Source organism: Molothrus aeneus, chromosome 3 (assembly GCF_037042795.1).
Source record: "Molothrus aeneus isolate 106 chromosome 3, BPBGC_Maene_1.0, whole genome shotgun sequence".
NCBI lineage: Eukaryota > Metazoa > Chordata > Aves > Passeriformes > Icteridae > Molothrus > Molothrus aeneus.
The window spans coordinates 30501711-30525538 of record NC_089648.1 but is presented as its reverse complement, the minus strand read 5'-3'; the positions used below and the strand labels follow the sequence as shown (position 1 = coordinate 30525538).

Genomic DNA, 23828 nt, shown 5'->3' with positions numbered 1-23828 from the left:
AAACAGACAGTTAATGGATTTGAAAAGTGAACTACTACAGAATTCTTTATGTATATTTCCTGGAGTTTATTTAAAATGAGTAAGTTGGAGCTAAGTTCTGTTCCAAAGGAAGTGTTAGGCATTTTGTTATTCACTTTAGGGAGCCTAGATTTTAATTTGTTTTGCTTCATCACAATCTACCATCTGCCTCCTCAGGTGAGGGACACATGAGGGATCTGTGAACAGTTTCCATAAACAGTTGGCTTGCACCTGGGAGGGCTGAAGGAAACATCACTTTTGTGAGAAGTTTTTGTTTGCCAATGGACAAATAGGAGAGACAAAGAGGTGATATTGTGTTACTGTTTTTCTTTCTCCTATCACCATTACTATAAAGTTTTTAGAGTCTCTTGTTCTCTGTGGTTTTGTCTCCATTTCTATCTTTGGAGCATCAGTAAGGAGGGCTTTGTTTTGAAGCTGTTGTGCAGGTTATCAGTAATTTGTGTTATTTATTGGTAGTCACTGAGACCAAGGGACAGAGACATACTTTGAATCATTTTTCCTGCCATAGCATCTCCCTTGATATGCAGAGTTTGATTAAAGAGAGTCATCAAAATTCTTCCTTCAGGACAGATATTATTAAAAAATTATAATCAGTTATAACTGAAGTAGCACCTCCCAGAAACAAACTCCCTGCTCCTTCTCAGCCCTGAGTTTTCTGTAGATTTGGGAACAGAGATCTGAAGTCTTCAGAACAATATCCTCTTTCCAAAACATCATCTTCCATACTGGTAGAGTGGGAAAGTAGCTTCGAAAGATTGTGTGATAAGGTGGTAGGCATCTACTCTGAATTGTAGGTTATTTGTTGAGGCTTCAGGTATTTTTACCAGTAAGGCCTAGGAACAATAATATTAGTCCATTTGTAACCTATTACTTTTATCTGCCCTTTCATCTATCTTTCTATCTTGACATAGTCCTAATGTGGTGTGCAATGTATTCTTGTCCAGGATATGTTAGATACTGCACAAAACCAGGAATGACACTATCTATACCTGACAGTGTATGGCCTCGAACTTGTGAAAAAGTTGGATGTAATAACCTGTCATTATATCTCTAAAGTATCCACCAGAGGAATTATGCTAGAGTGAATGTAGCTCCTGAGAAGATTGGCATGGGGCAAGGCAATTCCTATCTCAAAAGGTTGAGTTTTCATCAGATGTTTCTATTTTACAGCGGGAAAGTAAAATTTCAGCAATGTAGACTTGTCAATCTTTATTCTTTGAGTAGGCCTGGATAAATTGTTTACTGTAAGACACTACAGCACACAGCTTATGAGAAGTATTAGAGACAGAATAAGAGGAAAATGAGTGATAGTTTAGTCTATATGGGTACTACAGGAAGTCCTGATGAACTCGCCTTTAGTTGTGTCAGCTGGGAAACTTTAGGTCCACAAAATACCAGAAATGGCAAAGTTAAATAATACTGAGGGTTTTTTTATAGGAAAAGGATTAGCCTGAGTAATGAGTAACCAATAAATGTGGAAGTTTTTTCTCTTTTTGAATCAAGGTAAAATGGTTTCATACCTAATCACTTTGTATTGGGCAAAATAATAGTACATTTTGTGTTTCTCTGATCTTGAACCTATTTTTATGTAGAGATTGCTAGTTGTGAATGTCCAAATTATAAACACAAATGCTGGACTAGAGTATGTTAGGGAATATTTCTGCTTTACTACTTAGTGTTCCTACTGATGTTCCTTTGAAATAAGAATAAGCTTTATTTTTGGTTTTATGTATCAACCTTTCTTGTCTTACAGTTGGTTTTGTTCTGTAATAATTTAATTAATCATCTTCATACATCTCCTTTGCTGTTGCAAGTGAATTTTCTACATCCCATCTGTATTGCTTTAATTTACTGATTATAATTTGCTCATTATAATTTATAATAAAGTCAAGAAAAATTCTTTCATCTGTTGTGATGAAAGTCTGGTCTCTTTGGAATAGGTTGCTTGAAATTTTATGCTTCCCTGGGTAGTGTTTATAAGTTAACATATCTTCTGCTTTAAAAAATCCCAAGACTTTAAATTTTATTTCAGTGCTATACAATACTTTAATGCAGATGTTGGAAAGAGGGATTAAAAATTCCATTTATTTTGTATGAGGTAGGTTCTACCAGACTAATGTATTTCCAGTGATAAGGTAATTGACTACTTTAGCAAGGTAAGGCAGTAGATGTACTCTGTATCGGTCTGAGCAAACCCCTTGGTGGGTGGGAAATTACCACAAGGGAGGGCAGCAGTGATACTGTAACATCATGAACAGGGAACTTACAGCAGTATCTTTTGAGAATCAGTGATGATCACTGTTGCATATAGGTAAAGCCTTATAAAATTAAAAAATAAGGCCTTTGTTACCCTTGTAAAATCATGGCTCAGGCCTGCTGCTTTGGCTAAGTAGAAGAGGACTCTGGGAAGGTGACTCAGCTGAGTTAGAGGTAGAAAAACAAGTTATATAACCATTACATGTTCACATCATGGTGTATGGTAGTTGGTTGGATTATGTTTGTTATGATTTAAAGCTATGTAACTGATAAAGGCCTGACTGCTTCAAAAGGCCTGGTTTTTGCAATAAAGCAGCTCTCCTTTGCACTGCCTGGGGACTCTGCATCGCTCTGCATCGTACAGCTCACTATCAGTGCCATTTCATATTCTAATGAGTGTATTTTGTGCTCAAGGATTAGGATGAGACATATTGTGACTTTTTGGAAGAATTTGGGAGTTCAGGATAATATCATAGAAGGCAAGAGGTGATCTTATGGTCTGGAGTTACAGAAAAGTCACTTTATACTGCAAAAGCACAAAATCATTCATTTTGCAGATGAAAAGCAAGAATGGGGATTAGAACAAAGCATATTACTTTATTATTGACACAGATTCTTGGACTTTTCATATACTGGGATTGAATGAAGAGCCTTACTTGATTTCTTGGGTTGCTGGAAATCACTGTAAACATTAGCCTTTATCATAAGATCTTGTTCTTAAGTTTAATTTTTTTCTCCATTGTGAGAGTGTTAAATATCAAAACAGATACACCCAGAGAGGATTATGTAATCTCCATCCTTGGAGCTACCGAAAACTTTACCAGACAAAATGATGAACACCCGGTTCTAAGAGGACCTGCTTTGAGCAGGAGGTTAGACTGAATGACCCCCAGAGGTATCACCTAACCTGAATTATTTAATAATCCTGTCTGCTGTTTTATTTACTGGATTGCCAGTTGGAGCTCATTATTCTCTTCTGCAATGGTATTCTTCCTTATAGCGATGTGAGCTTTTTATGTGAATTCTTGGAGGAGTGTTTGCCTTCCCTACAATTCAGTATGACAGAGCTGATTCTGGCAGTCGGTAATCTCCTGTTAAGGAATAATCCCAGATCTTTTCAGCACAATTTCTTAATTTTTTTTTTCTGCAGATCCCATAATGCAATTTCTTATTGCATGGACTGGGTTAACACCTCAAAATAGTTCTTCACAGATTGTCTGTATTTTTACCTTCTTTTTGTTGTCCCTGCCTAACAACGTCTCCTGTTTCATATTTTGTGGAGTTTATCAATCCTGAAGTTCTGAGATTAGTCTGATCTTGAATTAGATGAAAATAATAATAAGCATTCTCAGAAGCAATTTGGAGAAAAAGCTACTTCAAAAGTCAGCTGTTTTATTGGAACATGTTGCTTACGGTTTTAAAACAGGGTTGTAGAAAGATTTTTTTCTTATACCTGTTACACATCTCAGCATCATCTGGCTTTTTGTTCGTTTACTTCTTTAATCTTGGTATCTTTTTAGTTTAGTTTAGTTTTCTCTTTGAACTTTACAAACTACAGCAGTCATGCAGAAGCAGGAAATGACAATAGTAGGGAATGGCAGCTGACTATAGAGCCTCCTAACGATACATTTCCCAACAGAGATCATTAGAATTAAATTTGAACAACAAACAATCTTTTTCTGAAGGCAGAAAATAATTGAATGGTCAAAAAATGCCCTGTCCTCATGCTGAGAATGGAACAACACTTTATTCAAATAGTTGCATTTAAAAATACATCTTTTGGTTTCTCATGGGTTTCTCATGCTTTGGTTAGCAGTTCAATTTTTGTCACTCCCAAGCAGTAGTGCATCTGAAATTTTACTAGATTTTACATCTTTATGCTGCCTAAGGGAAATAATTCCTTAGAAAACTGTAATAAAAGTAGATTAGGATTGCTTAGAGGAAGATGCATGCTATTTATATCTGGCAAGAAAATTGCCAAGTATTTAATGCCATTTTGAAAGGCATCGGTAAGTTTTAATCTGGAATATTGTGTGTAAGTGACCATCAGTAATCAAGAAGGTTGAACTTGTGCTTAGTAGCAGAAGGTTCTAGAAGTGGAAAGTTGCTTTAATGAGAAAAATACTAAAAGCACTTGGTTGTGCAGGGTGAAAGCTAAAAAGTGAAATTATTGTCATCCATGAAAATAGCAAAGGAGAGAGAAATTGCAGTGTGGGATCTCAGTTATTGAGGATAAAAGCTAGAGCAGGTAAAAGGATATCAAATGAAGTAGGTTTCTGCCTAGGAAAGCAGCAAGATAAAAATACTCCAGTATGGAATAAGCGGTGGTAAAAACTCTTACTTGTCCTATTATCTTTTCCTCATCTGTATGCCAAGGTCATGGATTCAATCCCTGTAGAGGCCATTCACTTAAAGAGTTGGACTTGATGGTCCTTGTGGGTCCCTAGCAACTCAGAATATTCTGTGATAATTTAAGAATGAAAGCATTTGAAACATTGCCTGAAGTAGCAAGGAGAGAGACTTCATCACCCAGGAAACCTTCTCCATTTGAATTTGGAATAACTTCTTCAGGTCCTACACACTGTCCACAGGTTCCATTTTTAAAGCAATGTATCTGATTTTATATTTGCTGCAGTTAAAGGAAAGTTGCAGGAAGCTTCCAAAGAGTTATCATTAGAAATAGTAATTAGAAGTCCTAGTTGTTACTGCTGTGCTTCTTGTAATTAGGAAGCTGCCAAGTTATCTGTAAACCCCCTTAAAAAAAACCAAAACAAAACAAAGAAAAAGCCATACACAAAAACCTGTCACCCAAAACAATAAGCCAGATTAGACTTGCATGAGGCATTTTATGTAAAGAATTGAATGATGACAATTTAGGTAGCAGTATTTAGAAGCATGTCCCTGGATGATGTTTATTGTCAGTGGAGTTTTGCAGAGGCCCATGCTGCTTCTTTCTGATCTAATAATTCCTAGGAATTTGCCAAAAATTAATTCTACTTTGTCACTACTGCTTGAGTAAAAAGAAGTGCCACTAATTAGAGCTTTCAGTCTACCTGGACAAATCAGATATGGTGGAGAAACAGAATAGAATGCACAGATCTGTCCTGGAGATTTAGTAACAGTATTATGTTTTCTGCCAATTAAATAATTTGGAAGAAATTTATTGCGAGAAAGACTAACTAGACGGAGCAAAACAACAGAGGTCATCTAGGGTTTAATACACAGAAGAGGGAGGCAAGGGCAGAAGGAGCCATGAGAGTGGTAGAGTTCAAAACAGGGCACATCTAGAGCAAAAGATGGTGGAAAAAATAAAGCTGGTGCATGGTTGGAGCAAGCTTTTTTAATACAGAGAATGCCCAGGAAAAAAATACAACAGTAGACTATTGTCTTTAGAAAACCCAATGATCCCCACAAAAGGACTTTGCTGATTCCATTCTGGCTTCCTCCCAGCATTTCTTTTCTAAAGAATAATAAGAAAAAAAATCTCACAAGAATGAACAGTTCATTCAAAGGGATGCATTTTGAGCACTTACCAACAATGTTTAAATTTCATTTTATAAAACGTCATCACAATGAAGGATAACCATGAGAGGAATTGCCTTTGTTCCCTCTCAGAAAGGGCTCCACAAGTAGCTGGAATGAATAAGCATCTGGGGACAAAAATGAGGGAATTGATGAGAAATATGGGAGCTTAAGAATGAAATAGTCATAGAGAAGCTGGTTAAGCTACTTGAAGTTTGACAGAGCATATCTGAGCTCCTGAAGTGCTGTTGTGACCCCATATAAATTTCAGTCATATGCAAAAGTGATATGACAGCCTTCATTGGTGATGCATTTTTTTAATAAGACCAAAATGCAAGCTGTTTTCCCTCTGTTGTTTTTAAACACTATTGTGATATCACAGTCTGAAAGGAAGTTGTTCTGGCACGTGATAGGGTGCTGAAGAGTTTTGTAGCACATTTTAGACATGATGAGGACAGGGGTGTATCACAGACATATTTTAGAGCTTCTTGTCATGATTCGCCATAGCCTAACAATAGCCTAATGGAAGTGTCTTACAGAAAGCCCAAATATACACAAGGAACAGATGGCAGTTTCTGTTCTTAGTCTGTGTCCATTAAACAGATTTCACACATATCCCCAAGGCTTATATCTGTTGTGCATAAAGAGAGCCGTGAGCAGAGCACTGCAGTGTTTGACCTCTGTATTGTGCCTTCTTGTTTGTGAAATTCAGCTACAGTGTGCTCTGAAATGAATGATGATTACTGTCTAGATATACTGTTGCTTTCTTTGACATAAAAGTGGCTTGGTGTTTCATTTGAAAAAAAATTTTGAGTAACTCAAACATGAGATTGTGAAATAAGATTTGCTTGAACACAAGATTTACTTGAACCTTAAGAAAATTTTTTTCTAATTAAAATATAGTCGTTATTCCATTTTAAAAGGGTGAAAATCAAAGCTCTGCCAGCAACCGAAGAATTGCATGAATCTAGAAATGTGGTGTGTGCTGCCTTTTCTATTGATTTGATGAATTTTGAAAGGTCAACTTCCATCAGAACATGGGGAAAGTGTGATGATGGCTGTGCCCGTTTGGTTCAAATAATGTCTTTTTGACATTTCTTGTGGCCTTATCAAACATTCCACTTTTCATTATGGTGTTTAGTAAATGTACTTTGTGCTGAACTTTTAGGTAAAGTATGAAAGTTGTGGTATGCTTCAGCTCTGATTACTGATGAAACGGCACAGTGGGGCTTCAAGAACTGCCAACACAGGCTGGATTTAGTTAGTAATGATCAAGTGCTCATCAGTTCCTGCAAGATTTCACCTGAAGTTAAATTATTAGATGCAACATCTGAATGTTTCCTAAAATGGAAATCCATTCTGTGTCTTAGAAATTCAAATGTAGTTGTCACTATTGCAGCACTAGTTATCACTGTAACAAGTAATTCTTCCCTCATGGAATAAGGCACTGATTCTCCTAGATGAAGATTTGGAAAGCTGGGACAATAAAGCATAGTGTTGGAATAGTGTAGTGGTTTTCCAGTCAAACCAGCCTTAACTAAGTCTGTGGCTGATCTGTTGTTAATTTCAGTTATTAAGTAATGTTATTCTTCATTAGTTTATATACAGAATTGAAATTTAAGATCAACACTAGATCTCTATTATATAGATTATATAGGTTTTAACTTTATTATATTTTTACACTTCTCTTTATTAAATGTAGCTATGCTTGTTTCTGTTTTGATGGCTTGGCTGCTCAGCTTCATAATGTAATTTTCCTTAGCTGGTATAAAAAAAATTCTATCCAAGTCATAAACAATGCAATATTTATAATTATTCCAGAAAATATTTATATGTTCTGGCATACTAGGTCTTTATCTGTTTGATCTGCATATATATAAATGGTTACAGAAGATATAAAAGAGGATAAATTTTTCTGAGATTTGTATTTTTAGGACCTGTGAAAAAACTTCTTTTACTGAATTGGTGAGAAATGCCAGACTGAAGTCTAGAAGACTAAACTCTACATCCTGTCTTCTCAGTAAATTAGAAGTCAATTCAGTAAACTAAAGACTTTTTTCGTTCTCTGCATTCTTATAATGATAATTCTCCCAGTTAGAGATTTCAGAGTCTCTACTTATTAGTGATTACTAGTTGATTAGTTGATACTTATTAGTGATTACTAGTTCTCAGATTTATTTATTTAACAATCAGAGAAGTTAATTTGCTTTTGAAATAATTTTAAAATGTCTAATTTATTTAGGTATTCTTAGACAGGGATGCTAATGCTATGGTTCAGGCATAACTGAGCTAGAAACCTGCAGCAAAACCACACAGTATTTTATTCCAAAAGGGTCTTTATATGTATTTTGTCAATCCCTTTCAATTAGATTCTATTTTTTTCTTCTTCTTCTATGGGGTTTTTATTTGAGTCCAAATGATGCTACATAGTTTTATACAATTGAAACAACAATTGCATAATTGCATTTCAACATCTTTGTGTCAACATTTAGAGAGCAAAGGGCAATTGGTAAGGATTATTTTGGTATGCACCTGGATATGTAAAAGTGTAGGAAAAAGATAAGTATTGAGTGGACTGTTCTTCGTAATTCACAAGAAATCCTAAGTTTGCACAAACCATATGAAAAGTTCTAAGGCTTCTTAAGGCTCTGTGCTCATTGTACTTTATTTATATGGCTTTTTTGAACTGAGGCAAGTATCAGTCATGTCAGTAAAATAAATGAAGGCCTTTAATGTTTGCTATTCATTCTTTCTTGTGCTCCTTTTTCATTTGATACTTTATATGACTGCTGTCTTGGTTCCAGTATTAAAATGATTTTGGCAGGCTAGATTGAATTTCCAGCTAAGGTTCAGATTTGCTTTGACTCCAGGGAAATACTGTCCCCAGTAGGGTGAAGTGACATTGTGAAACATCTGGTCAATTCTTTCCCTCTTTTGCATGCAGTTTTGCCTTTGGGAACTAAAAGCTGCATCTGAAATGCAACTGTGAAAACTTCATTTTATCACCTAAAATGTGTTTAATTAGAAATCATTCACAGGTTTAAACCTTAGATGACTGGTGAATTTGTATAGTGGATCTTTCTTTTAAAACTTTTGTGCTTATGGTGTGTTACAACACAGCTACTGTGTTATTCATCACAGAAGGACTTCATTATTGGTGCGTTCTTCTGAAGATGATGGTACCAGAGGGAGGGTATCATCCTTTTTGCACATCCGTGGGACAATCCAAAGAGAAGAGGTATTCCAGGAGTACTTCTAATTATTTGTTCTATAGAGCTACAGAATTGAATCTAATCCTTAAGTGGTAAAAACCAATATTGTTCCACTGACATAAATGCTGACTGAAAATCTTATTTTCTATATTGTACCAACCGAGAATGCGGGACATAAAATCCGCCAGGATTAATGGATGTGCTGAGCATGTCCACATGCTGAATTTGTCTTCCAGACATCATGATGAGTGGGCACAAAAACAATTATGTGGGCACAGCAGTAACAGAGTGATCTTCAAGTTGATTACAAACAATATAAAAAGGCCTAAGTGGTGAGAAGTTAAAATATGATTTGAAATATAGTTATCATACTTCAATTTCTTCTGTGGACCAGTAAGAAAAAAAGAAGTTAAGTGCAAAGAAGAGGCAGCTGTAGAAGGGGATAGTATAACATTTAATTACAGGAATTAACTGGTGTGCTTAGGCTGGACTTCAGTGAATACTTGAAGTTGGCAAGGCTTTTTATTCTCACTCTTGTGCCACAGCCACTTTCTGCAGCTGCATGTTTAAGAGGATCAAGCCTGTGTCTTCTGAGTCCATTCACTTTTGTGGTGTAAGGTGCTGGGACCCTTTCTTATGTCAGGGTGCCCTGATGCCATGCTAGCCCACGTGAGCAGTGTGAGTGAGGAGTCACTGACTGGTTCCCGTGACGGAAAGCAGAAACCCAGAAGCAGTGTGCCCTCTTTAGCTTGAGGCAGCAGAGCCTTTCATTTTAAAGATCACTCTAGTCTGCTCTACCACAGACTTGGAAATGTTCAAATGAAACTTTGTACCTTACATGTCTGCAGAAAAATAAACTTAATGTAATATCATAAACCTGAATTTATCCTTATTCACTGCAGATCTAATTTGAAGAATAATCTTGAACCAAGCATTCATCATCCCAAGATTTTGTCTCTGGACATCAAGGTCTTCATGACTAAAATTCAAAAAGCAGACAAGTAAACGCCATCAAAGAGTTTTCATTGTGTGCATGTACTCAGGCACTTGCACACATGCAAATGCATACAAACACACGCACACACACGCGCCTCACCAGTTGAGACTGTCAGTGTTAGAGGATGTTACAGAACTTGTGATGTGTTCTCATTTGCTAATAGTCCAGGTGCTTTTGAGTACTGAGCTTGAGCTCACAGCCCATTGTAAATTCTATCTTAGCTGCTTTGCATTTCACTTCTAGCTCTGATGTTCTGTCTTGAATTCTTTATAATGTGTCAAACGTGTTTTATTTAAAATTGAAATTCATAGCATAAGTATGTGATAGCACATTTTGTAACTTCCCATACTGGAAGAATTAGATGTAATTAATTACAAAGTAAATATTACATGCAATGCACCGTTTGATTTTACTTTACTGGATATACTATGTAATTATCCAAATATACTGGATACCTTTATGCTTCAGATCTGATCTCAAAGCAGACTTATTGCACATGATCTTTCAAATCATTACCACTGTCTTTAAGTAGAATATCCAAATACAGTTGTGCTATACTCTCCCTATTTTTTTGGGGATATTTTCTCTGTGAACCCAGAAAACAGTGTTTGTTTTGCATGTTTTTGAAATTTTAACTGTATCCTGTCTAGAAAGGCATTGCTTAATCTCTTTCAGAATCAAGAGCTGGAGCTGTGGTTCAGTTGAGAACTGAAGAGAAGGTGATCTTAGCTAGGATGACAGCTAATGATTAGATCTGAGGGGGAAGAGTGGTAGAAGGGATGAAGAGTGGTAGAAATGATGAAGAAGGATGTGGAGGGTTTAAAAAAGACCTGGTGAAAGCTTTAATTGAAAAAGAGAAAGATGGTAGGTTTAATAAACATTAAGATTCTGGTGTTATAAGTGAAACTGGAACAATGTGAGTAGATGTGGTCCTTCAGACCAGGGGATGGTGATTCCAGGGCTTCTGGGTTAAGAAAGAAAGAAAAAAAGGGTCACAAGAGGCTATCTTTAAATAGGACTATAGTGTAGGAGCAGAACTCGCATACCTTTCTCAATTATCTTCCCTTTTTTTTTTTGTCTCCCTTGTCTGAAATAGAGCAGCCTTATGTCAAAGCCTTTTTTCATCTTTTGTTTCTTTATTGCCTCATACAAATCATTGCAGTGTTTTCTTACTAAGTTTCTTCCCTTTAATGGTGAGTAAATTCAGATGATGTAGAGATGCTTAAGTGCATATGACCTGGGTTTTCTTTACTGGATGGCTGTGAATTGAGATAAACCAGAGTGAGTAATGTTCCAGTTTGTTGTTTTAATATGGCGTGAACCATAAAAAAATATTCCTTTTATACTAGTGAATTTTCAGAGCTAAATTTCCTGACAGAACTATAAATTTCTGTGAATAGCCCAAATTTTTTTCAAGAGACAGACATATAGCATCTGTCTATTTTCACTGTCCTAGCCCTCTCTACTTTAATTAACCCATGTGCTAAATTAAGAACCCCTGTTTCCTTCTGAAGAGCAAATTGGTGTGACATCAGAAACAAACCATCTTGCTTTCTGACCAAAGAACTGTCAAAGATGAACAAGAATCCTTAACCAAGTATAGAATTCACTTGGAATTGCTAAATGTAAGCCATAGCTGAGCTCAGAAGAGTCTTATTATTGAGGTCATGGTCTGTTCTGTGGTAGGCATTAAATACCATTCTATTGCCCCATTTCTGTAAGCTGAGAGGAGCTTGGACCTCACTCTGACCCTTGTCTCTCTGTCCAACTTCACAGAAATTGTGTAACATTACTTTCTCAGTCTGTGTGAGGTAGTTTTGAGGATATTCAGCTGTAAAACTGAAGACACAAGCCTATGTTGGCATTGTCAGATGAAATAGAGCACCAGGGAATCAGACAGGGGAAGACATCTTCATTCAGCAGGTGTAAGGCTATCAGCTAATGATGTTTAGGATTGCAAAAATCTGTTTTAATCACCATGGTGCTTTTGTGTTTTGCTTCGTTAATATGCCATTTTTGCAGAATAAATTATGTCACTATGTCTAACGTTCCTCAAGGTCTGTGAGTGACCTTCTCTCCTGGAAGTTTTTGTAATACCATTTTTGAAGAACCTCTTTGTGGGTCATATTGGAACAAAAATGAAAACTAAATATAGCTTTTATTGATGGGATTGGGGCTTGAAAACTCAAATTTTTGCACAGAGTTTTACTGAAACTCATCTTGACTAAGCACTGGAACTTTGCTATTGTGCCAAACAAAAGGAGAATATTATAAAGGCAAAATCACTTAGTATGAAAACTTGCTGCTTGGCTTTTTGTATTACTTCTGAGCTTGGTATTGGGTTTTAACATTGGAATTTTATGGCAGAATCAATTCATTATTAAAGAGAAATCTATACTCTGAAAAGAATATTTTAACTAGTGCCCTAGCTAGATAAAATGTCTTTTTTTTTTCTTTCATTTTTGCTCAAGAACACAAAGTAGAATCATAGAATGTGATGAGTTGAAAAGGCCCCATCAGGATCATTGAGTCCAGCTCCTGGCCCTGCACAGGACATCCCAGGAATCACATCATGTTCCTGAGAACATTGTCCAAACCCTTCTCAGACTCAGGCTTGGTGCTGTGACCATTTCCCTGTACTTACTATTTGGTAAAACGGAAGAGTAGGAAAAATATTACCAGATAGTGTCTGTTCTGAATAACACTTTTGTTAACTGGAATGCATTTGGCATCTAATGGACAACCAAACCCAAATTATACAATAGCAGGAGCTGTGCAGTCATTTGTGTTATTTAGTGCTGGTCCCATAGCCTGGTAAATGCTATGCAGATTTAGAAGTTGGGAGATGTTCTCCCAGTGAAGAGCAAGTTTATTTCAATAGTCAGGACAAATTTCCTTGCCAAGAGGCACCTTGTCCTTGGCAAGGGTCCTTTTAGGAGGAGTTGAATTCCTTACTGCCCAGTGAATTTTCCTTGCTACTTTCTTTGAAAAAGTAAAAAGTTTTAACCCATGACAAATGAAGAAGAGGCAAACTTTTGTGAATATCTTGATGGTATCTGTAACAAAATGTATGTGAACAGCAATGACCCACAACTCTTCCTGCATTATAGCTTAATGCACACCTAAATAATGTAAAGTCAGAAATAAACAGTATGTGTTTGGCTGGGTCAGGTCTGTCATCTCAAATATGATGAGTTTTGGGTTTGGAGATATTGGAAATATGCAAAAACCTGACTGGATAGTGTCCTGATCAACCTGCTGGCATTGGCCCTGCTTTGACAAGGACATGACCTCCAGATCATCTTAGCCCTTCTGAGGCAGGGTTAGGTTTTTGGGGGCTCTCAACTTGCCCGAGAAAGAGACAGGAGAAGTGGAAGTTAAGCTAATGTTTTCCAGCGAGACACAAGTTCAGTACAGGAAACACTACTTAAAACCACTGGAAGTGACTGTGACAGATTCAGTCCTATCAGTTGTTTTGTGGGCTCCTGTGTAATTGATTTGTGTGGGTTCCACTAGAGAACGCTGTGTATGTCAGGCAATATTCTAATGTTGGGAAATTTTGGTCACTACTTGTTCAGGGGACTGATGGGCAATTTTAAATTCTAGCTAAATCAGAACTGCATTTGACATAATTTTTTTTTATTATTATTTGGTATTAAGAATGTATTTGAAGCATATTCAGAATAACTCCTTACTGTATCTAGATGTGATTGAGTTGGGGATGGAAGATTTCAGAAAGAGGTGCATTCATTTCTGATGTTTGCAACTGGATTATGAGGGTGGTTTCATGTCCTTGTAGTCTCATCTCCAATTTCTTCCTCTTTGAAGGTGGCCATCCTACAACTCCCCATAAAAAAGTTCTGGAAACATGGGCATGCTAAGAGCTGCGATATGATTTGTAATTCAAACTGTTGAAAAAGAACAAGCCAGGCTTTTAAGGGATCTAACCAAAGTTTTATGAAGTTCTTGTTCTTCCTGTTTATGAACAGGATTATTGGCAAAAGTTAGCCTAAACCTAAAGTATTAGAGTAAAATAGTTTATTTTTAATTGTTTTAAAAAGGGCACCTAATTTTTAGAGCACTAGTTATTTCAGAAAGTTTGTAAACAAGGTAGGTGGAATGTTTTAGAATAAAATATTCTTTAAAGACATTTAAAAATCTAGTTGTGTTTTCAACATTTTACAGCTTGTTTGCTGATTTCCAACTCCATTACTGCAATGTAGCTAAGTTAAATGTTACTAAATAGAATAGTGTGTTCAAAGTTGTGGAGAGTGTCATTGGTAATTGCAGCTTAGTGATACCTATGTTGTTGACAGATTTGGGGGAGTAAGAGAACATACAGGAGGAGCTGTGCCTGTTCTGGTTTGGGTGGTGGGATTTTTTGCCAGGCCAGGAAATTGAGTGTGATAATGATCATGGGTTTACTTTATCACAATTCTTGCTGGGTTTTCTTAACATTGCTTAAGAGTACCAATCTTCAGTCTTTTAATGGGTTCACTTTACAAATGTGCTTGATATTCTGAAATGGCTCTAAAAGTTTCTATGTGAACCCTCTAGGATGAACTGTATTAATAGTATATACTGCACTAATCTGAGAGTCAAAACATGTACAAATCTCTTTTACCCTGGAATTTTGTAATAATGATTTACTTAAAGTTTACAAATTATATTCATATTACTGGAGTTGATAATTAACACTATTGACAAGTACAAAACCAGTGTGGAAATGCTTGATGTACTTGTATATAAGAGAGGAGTGTTCTCTGAGTTCCTATTACAGCTTTTCTACATCTGGTTTGTATCATTCACAGTAGAAGTGGCAGATGTTGGAGGCATTTATATGAAAATTTATTCTCTTTACCTAAAGACAGAATTGAAGAACTTGCTTGACTTTATTTAATTTTAAAATTCCTCTGCTGAGTATAGAAAGAAGCTTTACCTGCTGCCATTTAAGGAGATCTAGCAGTGAGGTGCTGAATGAAACGCGTCATTTCATTCTCCCGAAGCAGAGGAGCATGTTTTGAGCTGTTTGCTACAATGCTTGTTTGGCTTCCTGGGTGTGATTGTATCCATATGAATTTGTGTACTCTAATTTGAAAATGTTTTGAATACTGTAGACAGCAAGATCAATGAGCTTTCCAAAAAGAGCAAGAAACTAAAAGGTCATAATTCTTTTTTTAACCACTGGGTCCCAGCTAGAGCCTTACACAAGTAAACAAAAGCAGAAAAATTGGGTAGCTTAGAGCAGTTGGAAAGGGAGAATTCATATTTAGAGATGTCCATGTAATAAAATGTCAGCTGTAAAAGCAGACCTAAGAGAATGCCAGGGAGTGTACATCTTGTCAAATTCCTTAGAGAGAAGAAAATATATTCAGAGATAAGAGTGGCAAAGCAAGAGGAGATTGTTTCATTCTTCCCATGCTCACCTTAAGGACTGGTTCCCACTTACTGTGTTGTAAGAAAAAACCTTTTCCCTGTGTAAGCTAATTTTGCAGAGCTTTGAAAGCTTGATTGGCTTTGCTGCATTCACAGTAGGTCACTTCTACATTTCATTGTTCTGGGAAGCATGGAGCATGACAGTCAGATGCTTCAGAGAGAGTTACAGGGTGGCAAACTGCTGAGAGCCTCTGGGAGCAGATGTTGAACCCCAGGCCCAAAATCTGAAGTTCTTTACAATTTGGAGCCTTCTAATAAAGAAAAGTGCTTTTGTTAAGTGGTTATTTTTTCCTTATCTATTCTCAGGGTTGCTCTTGTGGAAAATATTCCTGAAGGGATCAACTATTCAGACAGTGCACCATCCCATTTGTCTCTTTTCCAAGGCTGGATGAATTTGCTTAATATGGCTGAAAAGTCTGTTGACATAGTATCTTCCCAGTGGGACCTCAATCACAGTCATCCATCAGCATGCCAGGTATGTTCTAGCCTAACAAAAGAGTGGGACCTTAACAGTCTGTTCTTGTTGTCAAACTTAATTTTACAGGACTAAAACCCTTCCCTGTAGCAGAACTATTTGTTTGGGTGGTCTAAAAATCCTTTTCTTACGGGGATTTTCCTGCCAATACAAAAGTTTCTAAGAGCAGTGGTGTGCTTGGACCAGATAACATTCAACACATACTTACAGCACTTCCATCTTAGGAAAGAAAGACATTGTGTAACCTTAAGAAAGCTGTCAAGTTGTATCTATATTAGCACATGTACCTATTTGGTAATATTCATAAATCTGTACAATTATTTTTTATTTGGTGCTACTGATGAAATAAAAGGCAAGTGTGTGAATTAATTCTCCAGGAAAATAGATGGATAGAATTACACTTATAAAGAACAATATTGTATCAGATGATTCATAGCTTTTCAAAATTAGTCTTGGGAGGGAGCGGTGTTCAAGATTTCTGCAATTAAAAACAGCACAAAAAATCATAAATCATAGTGAATAAGGCAGACGTGCATTGCAGTGATGCTGTGCCAACAAACACTTCATTCTTGAGAGCCATCCTCTTAGAAATATGGTCAGGAAAGGTTTCCATTTAGCATCACTTGTGAAACTAAGATCTCAAAGAAGGGACGGGCTGAGAGTATCTCCTCTTTTCCACTAAATAGATCGTTTGCTGAAAGGAGCCACTCAGCTGACATGAAATGGTGCTAAAATGACAGCCAGGTAACTGTAAGGAATCGACTCTGTTATACCGTGGCATAAACTCTTTGCTTTCCTTTCTAGTTCTGTTGATTTGGTGCAGTAAAAAATGCCTTTTGGTAGATGATAGGCAAATCCTGGTATTCTAACCAACTATATTCTGCTTCTTTTGAAATAGACTGTAGCCTAGTTGAGCAGCATACACTAACTTTTCTTCAGAAAAAGTTTGCTGCATGTCCATTTAGAATACTGAAAATATAAGGTGAGCAGATGAATAGAAAATGTAATGCAAATCCTACATTTTAGAATGCTTATAAATATTGGAATATGGTTTGTGAATAAATTTATGTGGAATATCAAAATATTGACTTTTTCACAATGTAATTGTGCAGCTAAGCTTTTTTTAAATGTATTGCCTAAGTAGCTTCAAACCCATGTACTGTCATTCAAGCAGATGAATTCAAGGAGATAAGGCCTTAGATGTTTCTAGGATGTGCATGAATTGATATGTGCATGAATCTTTCAAAAATATTTTGTCTGAAAAAAATTCAGCATGTCATTTGCTTCAAAACTGGCAGAGCCTAACAAATCCCAAACAGAGGATATAAAATAGCAAAATTGAAATTGGGATTCCAGTAGTTAAGCATTAAATCCATTCCCTTTTCCACATTAGCATTGCAAAGTAAAAACTGTAGGATACCATTCAGCAGGGAAAGGAAGAAGAGACGTCTAAGAAGTGGATTTGGTCTTTTGTCCTCAAATGCAGAGTTAAAGCCAGAAAAGTGAAACATTTTTCATAATACTCTATTCTAGCTATCTTTTTCTGCCTGCTAGTAGTCTTACAAAAATGAGTAATTGCTTCTGTTTAAAGGCAATTAATATTCCAGTCATTTTCTCATTTGTACAGCAGCGTGGGCTGAACAGCTGATAGATCTTTCTGTCAAGCTTGTCTATTCATGCTAAAACACTATATTGTTATTGGCCAGTCTGATTGCTAAAAAATTGCCAAGAGGCAGTGTTTCTTAGCAAATTGCTGTCCCAGAGAATGTACACAAAGCTCACTCTGTGAAAGGGAAGGGAGAAAACTTGTATCATTACATCTGCTTTCTCCACTCAGTGAAGTGGAAGTGAAATTTCAGATAAACTTCAATAACTATAATCTAATAATTGTTTGAAGAATAAGTTCAATGCCCTCAAGTCTTTACAATTTCAGTTTGGGGAAATTTGCCCAGCATAGCAGAAGCATTATGAAAGGTAAGGGGATGAGACACAAAACTCCCAGGTAGTAGAGTGCTTAGTGAATGAGTTCTAGTTGTTCCTTGAATGAGTCTTGTTTTTTAGAAATTAAAGACATAGCCATTTCCCATACAGACCCACATCCTGCTATATAATTAGCAATTTCCATTTTATGAATATTCAAATCATATTGGAGAGCAAGGTTCTCCACATGAGCACTTGAACAGACATGGGTTTTTGAAGGAGAAAAGCAGAGTTGGCTGGATTTCTTTTTTTCAGTTAGTTACAGGGTTCAATTACATTCTCTATATACATCTGTGTATTCCCATGCATCGATGTGTGAGTACACGTACACACTCATATTGGCAATATACACATTGAAGAAAATACAGCAGGAAATTCTGCATCTTTATATGCACACATACATATATATGCCCAATATATGTGCCATCTGTATGCATACATATTGTCAATCTTGTCCAAATGTATATTGGATATACATAGATACCTATACATTTGCATATATAAAATTGCTGAACTTCCTGCTGAATTTTCTGTATTTTTGTTTGTGGGTACATTACCTGGTGTCCTTGACTCTTGCTTGTCTATTTTTTTGTTATAAATCCAAATAAACATTCATTGCCAACTGAGCTGTCCAGGTCACAACAGCCGCGCTCAGTCATCTGAGATGATGAGTTTAGCTAAATTGGATTCTCTAAAGACAGACACATGATGAGACAGTGTTTCTGTTCTTCGACAGATAAAGCACTCAAATAAACAAATATTTGCTTGGCACAATAGTGAGTTCTCTCTAGGCTGCTTTTCTCATTCAGAAGAAATCCACATATTTTGGCGAGTTTGTGTTGTCATATGTGTGTTTTCAAATAGCAGGCTAGTTGTCATGTAGCAGCATTGAGGTTTTCGTGGAATCTGGGTATGTGGCTCTTCCTGTGGTAATCTCTGTTTAGAGATAGTAGAGGAAAATAGAGACTTTTTTTGAGGATGGCTTTTGATTCATTTTCAGTGCCAAGAGAAAGGTGAATACAAGATCATGCCAGTTCACAGTTTTCACATTTCATTTCCTCTGGGTCATCTTATGTTTTGAAACTTTAATTTAGAATGACCTTTTAGATTTCCAGCAAGTCCTTCACAAACTTCAGTTTGTTTTTCACAAATCAGAATCAATGCCATCATGGCTTATTGGTATTGCCATGAGTATGACACGGTTGGCCCTGGATGGATATTTGGATAAACATAAAATGATCAGGGGTAGATCTGCATCTGATTTTTACAAGTATCACATAAAAAAATAGATACTTCTGATTTTATATGCACACAACCTACTGTGCATCTCCCATATGGCTTGGTGGGAGAAGTCCCCCATCCATCTGATACTCTGTTTCGTGTAAGGCAGCTGTCCAGCTTTGTAATGAATCTCTGGTGAGAAGTCATGAGTCACTCACACGTGCATTGCCCAAGGAGCTTAAGTGATTTGTTTGGTAGAACAAATGTTAGTGCGAGGGCTTAAGTTCCCTTCCTTGAAAATGATTATAAAATACAAATAAATACAAAGAAGAGGATATCTCCCAATCTAGCAGCTCTCAGTGGAAATTTGATGGGATCAGCTATAGACATCTGTAAGCTTATCTTTACATAAACATCTCTCCTCTTCAGGTGGTGGCATTTTCCTGGTACTGACTGAAGCATAGAAAATAAATTCAATGAAAGGAGGGTTTTTAAAATTAAAGCATATTCCTTTCCTTTGCATTTGCTGTTTGGTTAGAAGAATTGAGGAAAGCATTTAAGTTTCTTTGTTCTGTATTAAATACCAGCTGTAAAAGTTAGGATTTCTTGATTTATTTGCTCTATTGGTTTCTGCCAGCATGCTATGGTTTTTAGTGATGTTTTAGAAATATACCCAGAGGCTTGATTATGGGAAAACTTGGGAAAAAATAGTAGAAATATATACATAAAACCGGAAGAAAAGTCTATGAGATAACCAGGCTTTTTCTGTGGGATTAAAAAGATAAGCATTTTCTAAACTGTAGGAATCTATGTTACTGAAGAATACAATAATGCAATTTGAGAGTCCTTCAGTAAATACAGCATTTTCATGTTTGTATCTCCTCATTTTATTTCTAATGAGGAACCTATGGTGACAGAGACAAGAGCAGACAAGGGAAATTGGCCAGGCTACAGCCAGCCTGTCTACAGTCTGCCAATAAATTGCTTTGGGGGAAATTTCAGGACCTTTTGGTATTGACAACTTTGGGGTTATTTTAATTCACCAGTTTTCTGTGGCAGGTACAGTTGGGACTGATGTTTGAGATTTATGTTGGCTTAAAGCCACCATGCAAAAGTAAATTTTTTCATGTGATAAATACTTACTACATTCTATAAATGAAAATTCTATAAATTTATCACATTTTCATGTGATAAAGGCTTACTACATTACTATTTTGTCACTTTTGATGTTTTTCAAACAGCCCAGTGAAAAGTGTAAGAGAATATATTATCAGGATAAGCAGACTTCTGGTGGTATTGTTTGTTAAAATGCAGATTTTGCTATAAGGTAGCCACAGTTTCATAGCACTTGGCTGCTCCTATTTCTCAGTGCTCACAAGCTGGGTATATAGCAATGCTTCTGATCACTGTCACGTAGTGGTGCAGCAGCCTGGTATTGTCTCACAAAGGGAATATGGTCTGAATGACAGCATTAGGGTTTGTATTCAACAGAAGCATTTCAAATGTTCTGACAGCAGTAACAAAACATTTCAGACCTTCTGTCCCATCTTTTTTCCTTTTCATAGAACAAACCAGTAAAATTGCAAGTAAACATGTCAGAAAGTGTAGAAACTGAGTTTCAAATTAATATTAATGGAGAAGAAGTTTAGGTTCTTCAGCAGTGTGGGAAGAATTTCTAGTAACCCCATTTAGTGGAGTATGTACTTGCTTTTAAAAGCAAGTTGTGAATTTTTCATAGTTTGGTTCATCAAGCTTAAGCCTTGGGGGTATGAATGCCTGCTGAGGCATGATGCAGTGACAGGTGAGACAAAGGGAATTCTTTCCAATTTTGTCACAGGTGGTGGTTTTTATGTAACTATATAAACACAAATATTTGTGGTGAGTGCACTCCTAGTTTTAACCATCACTACTTAGAGATGCTTTAAATGTTGAATCAGTCTGGGGTTTTACCATTCATAAACATTATTGGAAAAAAAATGCCATAATTGAATAGCTTGTGGTGTCCCTGATGGGAAAACAGATGCATTTTCAGAGGAGATGGTTTCATTGGAATGCAGGGCTACACTCCAAGCAATCTATGAATCCATAGGATGGGCTGTTCAGCAGGCAGCATGGCCTGTAGGAGACAGCTGTGTTGGTTACATCAGGGAAAACTCAGGAGGTGCTGCCAGATTCTTTTTTGTTCAAGCTGCAATTAATACAGAAAGTCCAGGCTTGTTTATCAAAGCTTTTATAAATCATGCGTGAACATAATCTCCTGCAGGTAGAAGTGACAATAATATCCAAAAATAACTACTGTAGTTCCCTATATAAAATTAGGATCCATCCCCTGAAGCAATTCATTTTATCAGTTTTAGATATTAACTTTCTAAGCATTTCTTTGTCAAAACAGTTAACCCATTAATTTATTTTGATAATGATAATAATTTTCCATCGAATTTATGAATGCATTTTCCATGTTTAGTTCTGTATGCCAGAGTTTTCTGCTGTTCTTGTAGACAAAATCAGTTTTTGCAGATAACCTAAACAAAAACAGTGTTTATCAGTCTACTTAGTAAATGGAATCAACACAGAGAACCTGAGTAGCTTTTTCTACTTACATTTATATTAGTTAATATGCATAATGAAAACATTTTAATCCTTGAATTTCCCAGCTGACTTTTGCAAAGATGTAGCTAAGGAAAACCAGAAGTGCTGTACCCATATGAAGCATATCCAAAAGCTGCCTGAGCTCTGACACGCCAGGAGCCTGATGCTGTAATTATTAAAGATTTTTTTAGCTTGATGAGGTATGTGAGGGAAAGCCACTCCTTGAACTTACAGAGAAACTCAGGACTCTTGGGTGTGTGAGTTAAAATCATGGAGGATATTTCTTACATATGGAACCACCTAGTAACCTTGGGAAATGCTGAATCTGAGTAAAAGAAGCATTTAGAACTTCATGCAAAGAATGTTTTTCTTTTCTGTTCTGTTAGCTATTCTTTAATGCTTTCATTATGGCAGCATTGTGTTCACTGCAAAGTTCTTGTGAGCCCTGGGATGAGCAGGGAGCTGTACAATAGATTTAAGTGAGCAAGCAGGCATACATTATAAAAGTAAAACAAGCAGTACTTCTGTTTCCATTGCAGCCTGTGGCTGATAGGTAATTTTGAGAAAGCTGTATTTTAGAGAGATGGCATTTTTATTTTGCCACATATATTCAAAACAAGTGAACATTAGAAAATAGGTCTGTACTTTAGACAGGGGACACGCTACTTTCTGTGACTGTGTAATGCTTAAAGCCCAGCAAGGATCAAAGTACCAATATGTCTAGGTAATTACAGGGCAAATTTCTAGGCTTTCCACTCTCTGCTGCTAATGGGTTTTCAGAATGTTGGGAGGGCTTTTGTCAGAGGTTTTGTTGGTCCATTCTGCATCATATTATGTCAGCCTGAACTGTTCTTGGTTTGCTCATTTTTGTTGAATGGAAAGATCATTTTAAGATTCTTAGTTTGTACAGAGAATTATGTTACATGTTTCTGTGAAAAGCTTTATCTTCTACCTGTATGTTCGAAAGTTGATGTATAGCTATTGCTTTTTTTTTGTTTTAATTTTACTCTGGGGCAAACAATGCATTGAATCTAAAGTGAACTGTGTAGGTAGGGCAGGCATTTTGTCAGGTGCATAAGCCCAAAGTCTTTCTGTATTGGACTGCTAATTGAATGTGGTGTCTGCAGTTCTAGGTTAGGACAGCACCAAGGAAGTGAACTCTGGTTGTAAGTGTAGTAACAATTGTAGTAACAACACAGGAGTTTATTCTTCATATGGTCTAGTTGGATGTTACTAAAATTTTTTATTTAATTTAAAATATTCAACCTAAAATTTAAACATTTACAGTGCAATCAGAAGTTTTACTTCTTGTTTGTTTCTTGGATATGGAAAAACCATGGTGAATAAAAATTCTATGTTTCATATGAAATTTCTGTTTTGACATGTATTCAGCTCAGTATGACTTTCCTTTTCTTGTTCTGTGTTAGAGATAGGGTTTAAATAGTAAAAGTTTACAGCAGCATAAAAATTAAATGCATGTAAAATACTTATAGATAATTATTTTCCTTCTTGGTATAACTCATCTGAAGATGAGCATACAACTACTTGGGAATGTGTTGTACTGTGATTAGAACCACTTGAAAAAATATCATTCAATACAGAAAAAAACGTAGTAAACTGTTTTCCTTGAGCTTTTAATACTAATTCATCAGACTGTGACTATTTAGAAGAAAGTTAATGTCAAAATGTGCTTATGCAGCATAAAACCCCTGGACACTTCATTTTCTGCCTGACACCTGTCACCTTGTCAATATTGCACAATCTGGGAAAAGTAAGAAACCTTATTGGCCTTCAGAACAGTATTTCTCCAAGAAAACAAAATTTGAGTTGCAAAGCTTTGGGGTAGGTTTAATCATATCTAGGAACATAGTTACTCAGATGTTGTTTAGAATGATTTTGGTTTAATGTGCTTTTTTAATTGGTTGATATACAGTTTGATCAATTTTGTGTCTAAAAGCTTCTGCTTTCCTTTAATGTCCTTTCCAGGGTCAGCGTCTTTTTGAAAAGCTGCTGGAACTGGCGTCCCGAAATATTGAGATAAAGCTCGTGAGCGATAAACTGCCCGTGGAATCCAAGGTATTAAACGACTTGAAAACAAAGG

General features: G+C 36.4%; 1 protein-coding gene across 6 annotated transcripts in view; it reads left to right on the top strand.

The window, feature by feature from the left end:
- PLD5 (phospholipase D family member 5) overlaps positions 1–23828 on the top strand; it is a 167220-nt gene that overhangs the window by 90334 nt on the left and 53058 nt on the right. For 4 of the 6 annotated variants that reach the window (XM_066546587.1, XM_066546589.1, XM_066546588.1 and 1 more), the window contains 2 exons: positions 15769–15937; positions 23714–23828. In XM_066546587.1, the coding sequence (XP_066402684.1) occupies positions 15769–15937; positions 23714–23828 (284 nt within the window). The remainder of the gene's footprint in view (positions 1–15768; positions 15938–23713) is intronic. The other 2 variants (XM_066546592.1, XM_066546591.1) reach the window with 2 other exon arrangements.